Source organism: Ischnura elegans, chromosome 1 (assembly GCF_921293095.1).
Source record: "Ischnura elegans chromosome 1, ioIscEleg1.1, whole genome shotgun sequence".
Taxonomy (NCBI): Eukaryota; Metazoa; Arthropoda; class Insecta; order Odonata; family Coenagrionidae; genus Ischnura; species Ischnura elegans.
Genome location: NC_060246.1, coordinates 96,563,377 through 96,581,589, shown reverse-complemented (window position 1 = coordinate 96,581,589; position 18,213 = coordinate 96,563,377). Strand labels below are relative to the sequence as shown.

Sequence of the window (18,213 nt, the reverse complement as noted above, 5' to 3'; positions counted from 1 at the left end):
TCATTATACTCAATACTAACTTCAATCAGAAGTTTACCAGAATAACGTCACATATTATGAGCGCTATTTAGTCTCGCATTCTAAGTCGAAGGAGTAAAAAATGTAAATTCTTGCTCGAAAGGCATGCGGCAACCATTTGAATTTGCGTCCCCCTCTTCATGCTTCATTAAGGGAAATCTCTATCAAATACGATTTTTTTTGTATTTCCGGGACTTTCGATGACTTGAACTCAATGTTTTTCATCATTAGGGACAGAAATAGTTTCCACGGGTTGACCGCTGACTACAAGGATTATGCTGAACATTGTTCTCAATAAAAGTTCTGTTCTTTAAATATGATCTTGAAATTTGATGACATTTCATTCATCATTTAGTCTTTTAAAGTCTCTAGTGCCTCCAGTTGAAGAACGCAACAACATCTTATGTGAAATTCAGCACTTTCAACGTGACCGCTTTCCCCAATCCAAAAATTTATCTTACCCATTTGCATCTTACTTATAATAATAAAATTTGAATAAAATAGTAAATATATTGAAATTAAATAATAAAAAAATTAACGAGTTTTTTGCGAAATTTAGAAAGGAAAAATTTATTAGTAAACAATAATGTCGGTTATGGTATCCAGAGCTATTTTAAATAATGGTAGGGCTGTATTTTTTCATTCATTGTTTAATTTTAACTAAAGCCTCTATTTATTAGCTAGCTTACTTCAAATAGATGAAAGAAAATTCAAGTAATATAAAAAAACAATTTCATTTCATAGATGCGCATATCCGGACAAATATATCCAAAACTATTCAATTTTCGCGCATCAACAGTTAATTTATGAGATAAGAATAAAAAAAATTATGAATTAGTATCACGAATGCTCTGTAAACGTTGTATCACAAAATCTATGTATTTGCTCTCTGAGTATCTCACTCGGTTGTAGCTACTAGCTACACTCTTATCCACCCTAAGTTCATTGAGTATGACCATTCGATTAAATGAAATTTTTTTTTGCTACCACGCTCTAATTCTCCGAGTTACTGAATGATGACGAACATCACCATCACCTTCACCATAACTTTACAATCTTACGATAGGTTTGACTCAGCTATTAGACTCTTCTCCTTAGAATTTTTAGAATCCCCCTCTTACCTTTCACTCTTCTTAGAAAATTTCTCATTACTGACACGGCCGGTCCAATTAACCTCCGTTATTCTTCGACAGGACCATATTTTCAATGCTTCTACTGTTGATTTCATTGCAGCTTTCAATTTTCAATCCTCGCTCCCGTAGAAAAACAGGTCCCAAATTTAGAAAGTGATGAATTATTTCCTTACTTCATTGCTTAAATTCTCAGCTGCAAGCACATTCTTCTTATTGTGAAAATGGCCTTTTTGCCTGTGATAATGCACTATTTCTTTCTCTCTTCTTCCATCGCTGGTTATTCTGATTCCCATGTAACAAACTCATTCACCACTTCGAGATTTTGTTTTTCTAGTTTAATGTTTGTTCTAGCCTTCTCCATTTTACTTCATTTTCGAGGATTCCTCAACTGATATCCAGCCATTTTCCGTTATATTCATCAGTCTTCTTTAAACCATTCTCTATCTCGGCCATGGCTGCTATATCGCACAAATATTAGTAATCGCTTAAAATTGGCATTATATAAGGAAAATTTATATTTATTAAATATAAGTAAAACAATGCATTGGAAACATGTTTAACATCATTATAGGTGTAGACCAGGAGAATTGGTGAAAGGAATTCACTCTATGCGATAACTACCGGATCACTAGCATTTCAGCCTGTAACTCACTTTTCAAAAAACTTCCCCGGTGAAAATATAACAATGAATTTCGGAACAGTAAAAAAATTCCCACATACAACGCCATTGTAATAAAACGACGAAATATACCCTCAACCGCAGCCTTTCATAATTCTGGCAGGAAAAGCATATTTTTTTGCACTTGAACATGCAAAATTTTTTGTATTTTCTTGAAGCCAATAACATTTTTGTTTTTCATTCTGAGTTAGAAACTATGTTTCCTTGCTCTTTTTTCCCAGTTTTATTCATACCTTTGACCACAATTTTTTTCATCGTTACATGGGTAGTATATTTTTTTTACAATAAAATACCATGTCAAACAGGCCAAGAAAATATACCAAATAAATGCCAACACTGCACGTCGGAGGTGGTTTATACTTTCCTTTGCTTTTATAATTCATTATGAACCAAGCATTAAGTTCGTTTATATGTACCTATGCATAAAATAGCCTACACTGGAGTACTATCTATAGATAATAGTTAATACTAAGATGCTAAAGGTGATTTCATTCTTGAACCAAAAATCTATGCCAAATAATAACATCATTAGATGATTGTTTTGAAACGGCAAAAATGTTTCATTGACGATATTTTCACACGAGTTTGCCTAAATGAATTTATGATTTCGTGGAAACACACATTTGTGCTCATACGAATTTCACATATTACCAAGAAAATTTCAGCATTTTTTAAGCTTTTTTGGAGTTGCCCCGGATCATAAAACAAGAAGTAGAAGTAAAGTAAGAAGATATATTCATTCGAAGTAAAAGAAGAAGATACATTCATTTGAGTGCCACAATCCTTAGCAAAAGTAAGACACGTTCCAAAGCGTGCAAAAAAAACATAAGCCATTCAACTTTGCACGTGTTGCGTACAAATTCACGTAAAACTCAACAGTATGTAATGATATGACTTATTGGAGAAAAATGAAATTAGAACATTGATTATATTTCATTATTTATAATTGAAAATTCTTTACATCCTGTCTTTCAGATAATTATCCGTTCCTGAGAACCGATCGTAAAGCGGATTTTTGAAAGCGGAAAGTTTAAATAGCACCAACGCATGAAAAGGTTGCTATATTAGAGTGTTTTTGTTAAAAAAAATAGGGCGTTAAATTACGAAACTAAAGATATATATTTTGTAAGTGGAAATATAATCGGCGAAAATTGAAATTCTAAAATTCGCGCGCAAAGTTAAGTCGTATCCTATTTTGAGACTATAAATAGGTAGTCCAAAAGTCATGAAGCGGGGTTTACTGTACCGGCATAGATATCAATATGTCTCGAACATCATGGAAGTAAAAATAACGACCAATGCAACCAGAAGCAACAATCATAAGTATATCACAGCTCTGTATCACTTCCAACACTGAAGAGTCAACGAAGTTCGCCACCGAATCACAAAATTTCCACCGGCCACCCACGCAGCAACGGTGTTTTCGATAGGTAGGTCACCCAACAAGTCAGTGGTGTGGGATTTTATCAATCAATATTCTCACCCTCGGCCTCTCCTCTTGAATTTTCGACCCCCAATGACCCCCCAATTTCATGCCACGAAACACGCTATGAAAGACCCACTTCCCCGCGCAAAAGCGCTGAAGCCCCACGTCAGTGTTTCACCATAAGCGAATACGCCAGAGGTTTATCGTTATCCTCATTTCTTCAAAGCTCATTTTTCACATCTCACCTTCGTGGGTGGAAGAGGGCGGAGCCGCGATGAAAGACGCATATCGAAGTGATGTGCGTGAATGGAGAGTGATGGATTGAGGGAGTTGCCGGCGTCTGATTTCAGAGAAAGGGAAAGCGGGTGGAAGGGAATGAGTTCAAGATTGGCAGTATCCGGATGGGTAGACAGGACCTCTAGACTAAGCCATTGGAAAGGAAGGAAGTGCGGGAAACGTTAAGAGGGCACATCAATCTCGCTCGAATGGTTGTATTTGACCTATTTCTTGCTATATTAGTGGCTTGAAGCTGCTATTAAAGATTCCGCCGATTCGCTGCTCCACGCTCAGCAACTCACTTAGGGGGAGCACAAGATAACGGTGGCAATCTTACCATCCTGTTGTCGACCTGAGGGAGAGATCAGGTGGGCAATGTCAAAGGGGAAACAAGGAGGGTTCCAGTTTGATGAAATTGGAGAATATTTATAGACTTTATTTTTTTTATTTTTTTTATTCCCAAACCACTGATTACAGCTCATATTGGCAATTTTATATCGAGGTGTCCCACAAATTTAACAATTTCACGTACACGAATAACTATGCTCTGGACAGGGGAAATCTATCTAGGCGGGGCTCAAACCCGCGACCTCTTGTTTGGCAGGTGAGGACTTTACCCCGCCGCCACCGATTTCTATTCATCTTGTTATAATTGGAGAAATATCAGTAATTTTCGAGAAATCTTAAGAGGGCATATGATTCCCGCTTCTACGGTCGTATTTGACCTATTCCTTGCTTTGGTAGTGGCTAAAATCTAGGGCTGCTCTAAAGGCCTGGTTACACGATACATTAACACGTACGGGTTAATGTCTAAATGTATGAACGCGAGAATGAACGCAAAAGTGCACCGTGTAACCACCCACCTTGTGCGAATGCATGCACATGAAAATAGAACCTGTTCTAATTTGGTTCATGCATTCGTACATGTTCCGTTCCGGTCCACCAAAATCATTCACACAAACGTACATTAACTTGTACGTGTTAATGTACCGTGTAACCAGGCCTTAAAAGATTCTGCTGATTCACTGCTCCACGTTCGAGCCCCTTGCTCGAGCCCCTTGCTCGAGCCCCTTAGGGGAAGTATAAGATAGCGGTAGCAAACTTAGCATCCTGTAGCCATCGTGAAGCAGAGATCAGGTGGCCAATGATCAAAAAGAAAACAAAAAGGATTTTAATATAATGACTTTGGAAAATATTTTCTAGATATAAAAAAAAAATTATCTTGTAAGTACTGGAGAATGGTCAGTAATTTTCGAGAAATCTTACGACGGCACATCAATCCAGCTCGAACGGTCGTATTATACCTATTTATTGCTAAACCAGAGGCTTAAAGCTTGTGCTACCATGAGTGATCCAGCCTATTCGCTGCTCCACGTTCGAGCCCCACAGAGAAGCAGTAGAAGACGGTGGCAATCTTAGCACCCTGTTGCCGTTCTAAAGCAGAGATCGTGTAGCCAATGATCGAAAAAGGATTTTCGTACAATAATATTGGTGAATATTTCTAGATTTTTTATAAATATACTACGTCTTACTATTATTGCGAAAAGGTCAGTACGTATTTTTAATCATTAATTCAAAATTTACCACAAGTTTCTAACATGCAGACGTTCCGTAAATTATTATTTTAAATATTCATGGCTTTAGAATTTTTTATGAACAAACAAATAACAAAGTCCGCTCGAAATCTTCACCAGACTTGAATTATTACCTCAGAGTAAGGATGGGGGAGAGTGCGCTTTGGCTACTGCGCATGTAGTCAAGATGGTGTCACGTGACGGTGGGAAGGAAGCTCAGAGGGATGGGGAGAGTGCGCTTTGGCTACTGCGCACGCAGGCAAGATGGTGTCACGTGACATTGAAACGTTGGATACCGTATCGCCGTAAGATAAACAAACATACGAATTTCCGACAAGGTGAGTAGTTTTTAAAGTAAAACCGTGATCTTAGAGTGAATGATAATTATTTCCTTTCTCGATGTATTTCATTTGTTATACTGAATATATCTGGGGCGTTTAGATTCTTTTCTCCTCTTAATTTCTAAAATACCGTAGCGTCAGCATGGTAATGTTTTGCTATGCATTGAGTTGTAAACAATGTTTCGCGAAAGGAAGTGGAATTCATTTTCATTGATAATTTCCTTAGATTGATTCTTCATAGTGTCAGTGTTCATATAATTTCCGTATCCTTCTAGCCTCAACGGTATTCCTTTTATAATGGAATTTGTGTGTAGTGTGTTTGGAATGTTTGACGCGCCTTGAAATGGGGATATTTTAACCTTTTATCATTCCTTTAAATATGGGCTTTTACTTAGATATTTCTTGCGGCTGACGTGTATTAACTATAAAAAGTGTCTCTTTAGGTTTCCTGCATGTGAAGAAGAAGGAAATCATCGATGAGGAATGTAAAAGGAGCATATTTCGTGCCCAGCAAGTGCACCAAAATGTGTTTTATCAAAAAAGTTTATCATTAAAATATGCATTTATCTCCAAATAAAAGTGGAAAACATCAAGTGCATTGTTTAGTCCAGAAGGAATCGTATTAAACTTGAAAAATGTATTATTTTAATGCTTTGGTGGATATGCAAATACTATAGACTAGTAATAGTGGGAATTTAAAACTATGCATTCTTTTACTTTCCATGGTGAAATAATTCTACTATCATTATATAAATTACATGTTTAATATTATAAATACAGCCAAATCTTGGAACGTTCTATTCTTGACGCAATTTATGAGGTGCGAGTCGTAAATTAAGCCCCTAGTTTAGAAAAAGGTATATTTTACTGAAGTAGTTGTTGGGGATCTTACGCAAAATTTGAATTTAGACTTTGCTATTTCTGATATTCTTTTGAAAAATTTAATTGTTGGCCATTTTAGATGCTGAAAGCATACAAAAGAAAAGCAAAGCTTTACGACATAAATTTCGTAGTTGAAAATTTAAATCATATGTGAGAGAAAAATGTAAATTAATTGTAGATATAATTCAACTAATTACTTTTTCTAAGAGTCTTTGTTACTATTTTCGATTTTTTTGAAGTAATTGAGCCCGATTGTATTCATTTAGTCCTCATTGTATCACCGTAATACGGTAACTTCATGCCACCCGTGCTACGGTAGATTTAAATTTCCCGCACTTCTTCCCACCGTCACGTGGTAACCATGTTGACTACAAGAATCTGCTACTGCGCAGCCTGAAAGCGCCCTCTACCCCAATCCTTACTCTGAGATTATTACAATTTATTATAGAGGGATCTTAATTTTAAAATTTCAATTCAGTGAACGGCTCAAACAGTAACAGACATGCGTTACCTTATAAAATATTATCAATCAATGAAGATGAAAGCATTAAATTATTTATGAGTTTGGTAATAGAATTGGTTGAGTTTGAAAATTACTCACCGATCTTCAATAATAACTAGATGCATGTTTACATAATATTTAAATCCTATATATAATTTCCACTCAACCAATCTCAATTTCTGACGCGTGGTATCACGCTATATGGTGAGGCTCCAAGGCAGTATTTTCCCGAACTTGAAATAATTAATCCTGATGACCAGTAGTTAAGATATTGCTAAAGAATTAAAATATGGATCGTGTATCATTTGACTTTTTATTTTACCTGTTCTCCTCATAAATTTTTTTACGTATTTGCAGTATTAAATTCTATGATATTACACCGCAGCATATTTTCTGAGGTAAAATATTCATGAAACCGATAGATTCGGCTTTCACTTGGTTAAAATTCATGCTGAGATATACAAGACAAGATAAATATTACTCAGTTTTTATAGAGTTTTTTATTTGGTATGACGCGTTTCCAACGTAACGGGAATACGTAGAGAAGGGGCCGGTTGAATCTTGATTTTTATTGACATTTTGGGCGTATTTCAAACGGTTTTCAAAATTATCCGCAGTGCAGCGATGAATACAATACGATCCATTTATTCTCAATATTTACTAGATTACATTTTTATAATCGTTAGGGAAAGCGTTTAAAAGTTATATTTTTGACAAATCACACCCCAGTGATTACAAATTTCGGTTAATATCTTTAGTTTCAGATTTTTTCTTTGAAATTTGGATCGCTCTGCCCGTCAGCGATGCGAGTGTTGACTTTAGTGAACCCATTCTTAATGGAAACAACTCCACAGATCAGAGAAAAAAAACAGAAATAGGAGACGGAAGTAAAGCCAAATATATGCAATCATATTTGTGAAATAAATATGCCACAATTACATTGGCCTACTGGTAAGGAAGTAAAAGTATTTACAATAAACCCTCTGTTTTGGAATACAAGGTACTTATATTTAGAAAGCACAATGGTATAATATAGGTGCAAAAATTAATTAAAAGAACTATCTATAATACTTTCGGAATTCGGGGAAGAAAATGAAAACATTTTTAGAGCTGCTTTTTTCAACATTTACAGCAAATTTGTACGGCTGACCACTCCACGTTGAGAGATTAAAAGTCGATAGAATAAAGCATCCTGTTTGTATCACAAAATGCCAAGAAAATGGTAGGGAATTTCAAAATCGTACTACTTTCCCCTTTATTCATAAATAGGTAATTTTTTCAGCGAAGTTGAGCATTAGTATGAATACATTGAATAAAAATGATGCAATTAATACCGATCTGGGAAAAAATACTAAGTTCTATGGATTTGATGTTAGTGATTTATTTAACAAACTGATTTCTCTAGACACATGTTCGGATTCCATTTCTACAATGAAAGAATTGCATCGCAAGTGGATGCAACCTAGTTTTTTTTTGTGAATATTGAAGGCAGTGGCTTAAAGAAGCGACTGAAGGAAGGAATTTCCCCTCTTCTCTAAGCCTTCCTCCTCAAAGTGCACTCCCCTATACACTCAGTTCCCTTCCGTCATCTTCCTTGAAGTTTCAAGCTCTTAAATATTTATGAGCAAGAACGCTCGGATTCGCAGCGCAGTAATTTCAAGACAAGACCTGAGCTGAATGTATTTGATTCCGGAATATTACCAATATCAACGGGGAAAATATAAAAGTTTGTATTCCCGACCATTAAAAAGTTTCAATGGTAAGTTTTATATTTCTACTTAAAATTGGAATTATAAGCTTTACGGAATGCGGAATCCAAATGTAATTTTCACTCGTGATAACTGAACTCACATCCGTAATTCCCGGCACGCCGAAGGAAGGGAGGATTACCCCTTGGGGAAATATCGTTGTGATGGCTAGGTCATGTGATGCATGACTTTTCGAGCACTACTCAGAATATGGAAATGCATATAATCACTCCATCAATCCTTATTCTGAGTATTGTATGATATGTGGCACGATGATATGGAAGTTAACCACATAATTTAAATATAATATTTTAGTTATATTATTTCTACTGAATTTATTTAAGCACGACGTTTTTTAGTAGTTACAACACAATTGTTGGCACTTGAGAATGATGTAGTAAGACCGAAACGCGTCTTGCTCATATAAGCCTTGCCTCACAACTCGGCCAATGCTTGCCCACCCAGATTCTCCGTCCGCTACCCTCACTTGCGCAGTCTGGGCCATATACAGATTACGAATCAGTCGTCTATCCCTCCAATCTACACCTATTCTCTTGAGAATATCCATTAACTTTACCTAGTTCACCCTATCAAACTCTTTCTCAAAATCCACGAAACACGCATATACGTCCTGGTCATATTCTAGGTCCCTCTCCACGAAGGGACCATTATTGCATTTACATCACGAGTTGACTTCCCTTTTCTAAAACCAAACTGATCTTCGCCCAAATACTCATTTTCCCTCGCCTCCATTCGTCTGTTCAATTTCCTCAGTACCACTTTCGCCGCATGCGATGTAAGGCTGATAGTCCTATAATCTCCGCATTCCAAAGCTTTCTTCTTTTTCGGTAGCGGAATTAAAATCGTCTTCACGAAATCCTGCGGCCAACATCTCTCCTCATAGATCCTGCGTACCAGTTCGAAAAAGGTTTTCTTATTATTCCCCCCGAGATTCTTCAGAAGCTCACACGGGATATTGTCCGCGCCTACCGCTTTCTGAGCCTACATATCACGAAGTGCTCTCTCTATTTCCCAACCTATTATACCCGGTCCAAGATTATCCTCCTCCGCTGCACTTTCCTCCTCTAAAGTCAATCTCTCCGGCCTGATCCTTTCGTCATAAGATCCTCCATGCATTCCTTCCATCTACTCTGTCCCTCTTCTCGCTCGGGTGGCATCCTCCGATCTTTTACCTTAATTTTAGACATGGCTTGTTCTCTTTTGCCACCCGATAGTATACTTTTCTATCCTTCTGGAACTCTTCAATTTCCTCACACAATCTTTTCCACCAAGCCTCCCTTGCTCTCTTAGTCTCACGTCGTAATCGATTATTGAGTTCCCTATACATTCTTTTGCCCTGCTCTGTGTCCACGTCCTTCTCTCCTACATTTCTTTTACCATTGCCTCCGTGACTCAAGGCTTCTTTATACTTCTGCTGTCAAAGTAACCAATTGAATTCTCTGCCGTTTTGACTATTCCCGTTTTAATATTACCCCACCGTCTACAGTCTGTGTACTTCCAATCTCCCGTACACTGATATCCACTAGTTCCTGATATTCTCTCCTCGTACTCCCCTTCAGCTCTTCTACATTCCATTCCCTCGCCTTCCTCACTTTCATAAGTCTTTTGAAACTTACGTTGCATTTCATGAGCATTAGGTTGTGGTCTGAATCCGCATCCGCTGCAGGGAAGCTGCGCGAGTTTTCCACACTATTCCTAAACTCCTGTCTTACCATGATGTAGTCTATCTGATATCTCACCAAATCCAATGGACTTTTGCATGTGTACCTGCGGCTTTATGATGATTAAACCACGTGTTTGTGATGAATAATTTGTTTCTCCTGCAAAATTCTGCTGCTTTCTCTTTCCTGTAGTTCCGTATTCCTAGTCCAAATTCTCTTATTTCGTGTCCATCCCTCCCTTCCCCGACTGAGGCGTTCCATTCCCCCATAACTACCAGATTTTTCTTACCCGGGGTGTCTCTAATTATTTCCTCGAGCTGTTCATACACTTCATCTACTTCTTCCTCCCTAAAATTGCTAGTGGGCATGTAAACTTGAACCACCAATAGGTTGGTGGGCCGCGCCTCAATTTCTACCACCAGAATCCTATTGCTTACTTGGTCTATACCTACCACACGCTAACCCATCTTCCCGTTTAATACTAAAGCTACCCGTCGCTGGCTTTCCTCCCCACCACTATACATAACCCTATAACCAGTGGCGGCTCGTGCTATAGGTTCACTGGTTCAGTGAACCCCCAAAATAAATTGCTGCTTTGACATTTACCTAAACGGAAACGGAATTGTAAGATTTATCTTGGAAATTTCATTAAATACGTTTCAAAATTTTTGAAAGAGGGCTGAAGTTACCGCGCGTGAGCTCTACTGCTGTGCTCAGCTGTGCTGAGTTCAGTAGGAAGAATGAACCTCCTGACTTAGGCGCGGGGTTGGCGGAGGGAGGGGGGCTTGCGGCGGAATAACATGGTCTCGGAGCTGCAAAGACAGTGCAGCGACAACCGACTTCTCCCGAGAGTAACCGAACGTGTCCGAACGGTTCACGAGTCTGCCAATCCCGTAAACTGCACAACAAGAGGTTTGTCATGTCCGCCGCTAGAGTTGTTTTCGCTCCGCGCGCATTAAAATCAGCTTCAAAAATCGCCACTCGAGGCGCTGACATGCAACGGTATTCAGAGTCCTCTGAATGGCTGTTCTCGACGCTACTCTTTCTCTATATTACTCTTCGTCAGAGTCCTCTATATTGGATTCTCAGCACCACTCCCTCACTTCATAAATAGAGGACTCTGGATACCGTTGCTCGTTAGCGTCGCAAGTGGCGATATTTGAAGCTGATTTTAATGCGCGCGGATAAGTGTGCACAGCGCTGTCAACAGCTGGCGCACGATATCGCTGCAACTCATTTGTTTACTACAATTTTTAAGTTACGTCTCTGTCAGTCAGTATTGGTCAGTATCACGAATAGTGTTTCACCGTACTGAATGTGTCATCGTGGATTGTAAATTATTTCAGTTGATTGTGAGCGACTGTATAGTGTGGGCTTAGTGCTTCGAAACGTGTCAAGGATGAACAGTGTTGCATCATTACTTAGTAGTAACTTTTGTGCCCTAACTCTTGAACAAAAATGTGCAATCAAAGCACTAGGCAGACCGACGCCGCCTTTGGACATTCGTCTACAGCAAAGTTCTCGAGGCAAAAACTACACTCGTATATTCAAGTCACATCTGTATGATAGAAATTCGTGGATTTGTGGATGTGAAGTAACCAATAGATTCTTTTGCTTCCCGTGTCTTCTATTTTATAAAGGAAAGGACACAACATGGACAACTACTGGAGTTTCAGACTTGAGTCATCTTACCCAGAAAATAAAAAAACATGAAACATCTTTGTATCATAAGAATGCCTGCTTGGATTTATCCATCTTAGGTCGTACTGAAATAAGGCAACAACTCAGTGAAGCTTTTAGGCTTAATGTTGAGAAAAATAACGACCAAGTCAGGAAAAATCGGTATGTCCTTTCAAAAATAATTGATTGTATTCGGTTTTGTGGAGAGTTTGAACTAGCTTTGCGTGGACATAATGAAAGAGATGACTCCAATAACCCCGGTATTTTCAAAGGATTAGTGAATTTCTCAGCTACATTAGATACTATTTTGAAATCACACCTGGAAGTTGCCACTGTTTTTAAAGGTACGTCCAAGGAAATTCAAAATGACCTGTTAGATTGTATGCTGCACGTCTGCAAACTACATATTCTTGAAGAAATTCGCTCAGCAGATTTTGTGTCTGTGATTGCTGATGAAACTACAGATGTGTCTGCTAAAGCTCAGATGGTTGTAGTGTTTCGCTCTGTTCTCAAAAGTGGGTTGCCTATCGAGAGATTTTGGACATTTCTAAACCCTAAACATCATGATGCTGAAACATTATTCGCCTGCATAAAACGTGTTCTTGTGGAAGTGCTAGGAGAGGCCAAAAACAAACTTATCTCACAAAGCTATGATGGTACAAATGTAATGAGTGGCCAATTCAATGGTGTTCAGACACGTGTCAAGGCGGAGTATCCAAATGCACACTTTGTACATTGCTACGCGCACCAGCTCAACTTGGTCATGGTTCAAGCAACAAGTCAAAACAAAGAAGTGAGGGTATTTTTTGCAAATCTTCAAGAGGTGTGTACCTTTTTTAGCCAGTCCTCACAGAGAGCTGACATTTTGGATGAAATAGTTGGAAAACGACTTCCTTCTGGCTCTTCAACAAGATGGAACTACAATTCAAGATCCGTATTAGTAGTTCACCAAAATATTCAAGAATTAATAGAATGCTTTGAAAAAATTGAAGAAACAAGCAAAATGACTTCTACTTTGAATAAAGCTCAAGGACTTAAACTGAAACTGCAGCAACCAGAGTTTAAATACTGGCTCGAATTCTTTTCAAAGGTTATGCCTCATGTAGATATTTTGTATAGCTCACTGCAAAAGAAAAATATAAACCCTGTTTGGGCAAAGGAAGCAATTTCCTCTTTCAAAAGAGAAATACAGAAAGTAAGGGAGAGTGTGGAAAGCCTGGCCACAGCAGATGAATCAGCAGAGCCTAGACCAAAGAGAAATAAGGTGGAAAACTGGCAAACATTGCGAAATGCAGCTGCCAAGGAAGTTTGTGACGCTATAGCAGCAGAGGCAGAACGCAGATTCGAATTCACTGGTCATCTAGTTGCAGCAAACTTGTTTGACAACGAAAATATGTCCGGCTATAGAAAAAGGTTTCCTGATGATATCCTAAACACGACAATAGAATCATTTGGTTTTCTTGACAAAAATAAACTAAGATGCGAGCTTCAGCTTATTTACAGCAGAGAAGATTTTAAAGAAGTTAAGAAGGCCACTCATTTGTTGTCATTCCTTCTTGAAAACAATTTAGAAGAATGTTTCAGTGAAACGGTGAAACTGCTAAAAGCACTGATCACAATACCAATGACAACGGCAGAAGCAGAACGTTGTTTTTCATGTCTGAAAAGAATTAAAACCTTCCTCAGAAGCACAATGGACGAAGACCGGCTTACAGCACTTACCATGATGTCAATTGAAAAAGAGATGGCCCGCAATATAGTGGACTTTAATGAGAAGGTGATTGACCATTTTGCCGCAAAAAAGGAGAGAAGAATGGACTTCATGTTTAAACATACAACAACTGCAGGAGTCGCTTAAAGGTTCTTATTAAAATTAGTGTGGTTTAAGTCTCATTTTAACAATGAATGTAACTTAACTGTGTAGAATATCTGTAGCTGTACGATTTTATTAGTTAAAATATACAATTGTAAAAAAATTGCCAAAGTATTAATTGCAACTTGATATTCTGATTACAGCAAGAATCTCAACTCTCGGCTCAGCTTTCGAGAGTGAGGATGGGAAAGTGTCATTTTGAGAATCGGTTCGAGTTTAAAAAATATCAAATTTCATGCAACTTCTTTATTTCATGATGTCCCTGCGAGGAAAAATCTGGGGGGGGGGGGGGTGACGCCATTGAGCCTGCCTCATATAGCTATTTGTGAATTTGCAATTGCCTAAATCGTGTGTACATCAAATTAAATATGCTGGGGTTCTATTACCATTAAAAACTAAGCATAAAATATTTCAATATGCAAGCATTTGTAGGATGCTAGTGAATTCACAAAAACTTAAATAAAATAATATCATTCTTATTTTTCCTTTTCCATGGTACAACTTTTATAAAACGATAATCCATAGTAAACTAAATTAATTGCATAAAAATGTAATTGTAGATACTTATTTTCAAATAACTAAATATTTTTCAAAGCAACCAAATTGGGATCAAAATAGTTTTAAAATAGTTTTTTAAGCTCTACAAATATAAAATTTTCCTGGGATTCTCCCTCTATGGCTGGAAGGTAGACTACCCGCACCTCCCGGTTGAACCCCCGAAATAAAAGTTCACCAGCCGCCACTGCCTATAACCATCACTCCAATAGTCCCTCCATCCCTCCACCTCACCTCTCATAATCGTAAGATATCTATCCTCCCTATATCCATTTCCCTTTTGATATTTTCTAACTTGCCCGCCCTCATCATAGTCCTCACATTCCACGTCCCTACATTTACAGCCGACTTCTTCTTCTCCATATTCTTGGTCTTCTTTTCTTCCTTCTTCATTGCTGCTGCTGCTGCTGATGATGATGGTGATAAGTCCTTGCAAGGATTTCGCATGTTGACGACCCCGAGGAACTAACCGAACTCGCTGCCGTGTCCGACACCCGCCCTTTTCGGACGGGTCCCGGACGATGAGATTCCGAGGCTCATTTGGTTGTACTCCATGTTTTCAGGGAAGAGGTAGATGGTAGGGCTTCCCACTTCCATTCCAACAGTGTTTTTTACGTGATACTATCACGTGGACTACCTTTCGTCTGGCTCCTGCCCTTCCACCTATCTGGCATGGGTGGCCCTACCGGTAATAATTTAGAATTAATCCTTCCAGTGCATCTCTAGTGGTCATGGGAACGCACAAGCCTTTCCACCGTGATAAAGTTTTAGCCCAAGGGAAAGGATGCCTTTAATAGTTAAGTCAAAAACCCCGATGTAAAAAGTGCTGTTTTCAGGGGTAGTAAAGTAAATCTCTTTAATTTATATTCTAAGGACATTTCAATTCGAATTCTGAAGTCCAATGCATTCACAAGCCACAAGGAGTTGCGCCTAGGAGAAAAAGCACAAAGTCACTGGATACATGTTACAAGCACCTTGGTCAACAAAAGTTATGAGGACGCATCAGCTCCTCTCAACCGCTCGTTTTTAGTATTCTTCTCTCATTTTACTTCTGTCAAACGTACGCATTTCATTAAAATTTTCATGGCAATTTCACTTAATCCCCAATATTATTTTCACGCATTTCCAAGATTTAAATTTCAACTTCGTGAAAATAAGGAGGATAGAGTTTAATTTTTTATACACATGCACATTTTAAGAAAGGTCGATTCCATATTACTACCCTGAAAATCAAAAACTTTTAAGTAAGTACCTGATAAGTCAAGAGAAAAAATCAGTTAATTGTGAATGATGCGTCCTAGGGATAAATAAAAATCCCTGGAAATAATTGGATTAACAAGTAGCATATTCCCAAGTGTGCTTTCAGGTGACGGCAATAAGACCTATGATGAGAAATTAGGGGTCTTCCAACTCTGAAACAATCTATGCCTTGCTTCTACCAGGGTAGACTACAAAGTCAAACACAGATTAGATGAAAAAAAGCAAACCTCTACCATGTGTAGGAACAGTCATTATCTAACGCGCACCGCGTCTCGGGGGAGGTCACATGGCCACCGAAATCGTATCTGCTCCGCGAGTTATGGCGCACGAGGTAATCACCTCCTTTGGTATCTAACGCGAATTAAATGAAACCAAAGCGCGAGCAAAAGCATCAAAGATGCATCCCTGAAGCACTTTAAGTGTGGGTTTCGCTAGCGAGCATGGAGTGTATCTCGGTAAAGAATCTCTGCCGTAATCAATCACACTCTATAGTACAGAGGGAGCTCCTAAGTCAATGGGAAGGAGAAAATGGACTCTGCTGCTCTAATTCCGCCAGTGTTTTTCTTTTCCTTCGCGTCCCACTGAAACTTGTTAAGGCAGTCGGATTAATGGAGCGTGGCCTTCAAAGGTAGAATACTCTCGTGTTTTTGCTAACGACGGCATGCGGAGCTATAACGAGAGGAAATGCAGCGAGAACGCTCAGATAATTCAAACTTTGCCCCCTATTTTGCTGAATAAATGAAATTTATAGAAGCCTATAGTCCAAAATTGATAAAATGGGAACAGCCGATAAGGTTTTCATAGTGATTTCCCGTCAAAATTGTGAAAAGTGCATTAATAATGTACCAAAAGCAATCATTAAAACCAGTCTGCTATCGGAAACAATTACTGAATTAAGTATTTGCGAACTATTAAGAGGGTTAATTTTACTACCTGACATTAGAATTGTAGAAAAACGGACTCCATATATTGCGGAATATAGGAGCCTATAGCACGAAGAACTGGTAAAATGGGAGCAGCCGATAAAGTTTCCATTGTAATTCCTCGTTGAAATGGTGAAAAGTGCATTAATAATAATAAACCATCCGTCAGGCCCGTAAAATTTTGGAACGCTATTTGTCGTGTGGCGTCTCACAGACACCATTATAGATTTGTAAAACAAAATGCAAGAAATTAGAAATAACTGTTTTAATTAAACTATATCGTTCATTGAATACTAAATTTCATAAAAAGGACTACAAATTTATGCGTAATGATTATGGAGATATTTGTATTAATAAAAGACTGAATGTCACTTATTTTGACGTTTCTTACAGTTTTCCTTTCATTGAAATTATACCAACATGTTTAATTTGGACAGTAAAATTTGCAAACATATTTTTCACAGTACGGATTTTGCTAATTGCCTAACAAATAATTTTGACTATAGGGGGAATAATTGATTTTGGAGATATTTTATAATGATAGAGCGTTCAGTTGAGCTTGAACCAAAATATCTCCTATCAGACTTGAAAGTTATTATTCGATACAACCACAGAATTCTTGTATGTATATTTACGGTTAATGTAATGTATCTACATCACTGTAATAAGTCACCATAAACGTATGTAGCAGAGGGGAAAACGGTGTTTTATACGCTTAAGTTCACTAAAATAATGTGAGAACCATAGTAAATTTATCACGACAATAGTTTAATTCGTGTGTTAAATTGATTACATTAAAAATTCATAGAAATAAGACGCACATCCAATATTTAATGTTTTAAATAGTTGTTAGTTTAACCAATTAACGTATTTTAAAAAAGTTCTATGAATATGACAAAGCTATTAGAAAATAACTTATTTTAACGCAAGCTGACGCATGGCGTCCAAAAACAACAAAATATGAAAATGTATTCCATGAATGTGACAAAACATAAAATCATGTAAGTGTTTATTTTAGAATCATAAAATAATAAGATACAAGGTATATGAGTCTCTTAACTATGAAAATACGATATGGGCAAAGAAAATTCCTGGCGTTGGTATGCCTGGAATCGGTATGGCCTGGCGTCTGGTAGACGCCACGCGAACAACGGATCAAATGAATCAAAAGCAAATATTAAAACCAATCTACTGTCGGAAACAAATGCCTTAAGACTAAGTAGCGAATTATGAAGAGAGATTATTCTACTGCCTGGAGTTTTAACTACAGTATTATAAATGTATGTTTTTAAACTGCAACTTTATGATAGGAAATAGTTCGCCCTCGGGTACGCAGGAGTATAACTCCCACCTCATAATATTGAGGACTCCAAATTCCTCAGAAAAAGAAAAAGAAATATTGAATCCAATATAATTTCTTATTTAATAATATATTTTCCCTCCTTCTCATAGGTTTTTAATTAATTCCACCAAAGTAAGGAGAATAAAAGAAGGTTGAAATTCCTTGTCAGGCCGCACGTTCATAGAGTGGAAAATATCTATGAATATTAATAGGTATTAAATGAAATTTTATTAAACAATTTTAATAAATTAATGATAATTTATATCCAATATGATAATGATTTAAGCAAAAAAGCGTCCGACAGCATTTTATGCGGAAA

The 18,213-nt window shown here is 37.7% G+C and overlaps 1 protein-coding gene and 1 long non-coding RNA gene across 2 annotated transcripts; both read left to right on the top strand.

The window, feature by feature from the left end:
• Positions 1–5,246: 5,246 nt before the first annotated feature.
• On the top strand, positions 5,247–6,087 carry LOC124153365. Its single transcript, XR_006863633.1, has 2 exons — positions 5,247–5,444; positions 5,891–6,087. It is a non-coding gene; the product is annotated as an uncharacterized LOC124153365 (long non-coding RNA).
• A 4,722-nt stretch (positions 6,088–10,809) lies between these two features.
• On the top strand, positions 10,810–14,059 carry LOC124166825 (zinc finger MYM-type protein 1-like). Its single transcript, XM_046544525.1, has 2 exons — positions 10,810–13,801; positions 13,958–14,059. Exon 1 carries the CDS (start codon positions 11,661–11,663, stop codon positions 13,797–13,799), a length of 2,139 nt encoding a protein of 712 aa, XP_046400481.1. The 5' UTR covers positions 10,810–11,660; the 3' UTR covers positions 13,800–13,801; positions 13,958–14,059.
• Positions 14,060–18,213: the final 4,154 nt, after the last annotated feature.

Coding starts and splice junctions, on each gene's coding strand:
- LOC124166825 (XM_046544525.1), top strand. CDS start 11,661: ATGAACAGTGTTGCATCATTACTTAGTAGTAACTTTTGTGCCCTAACT.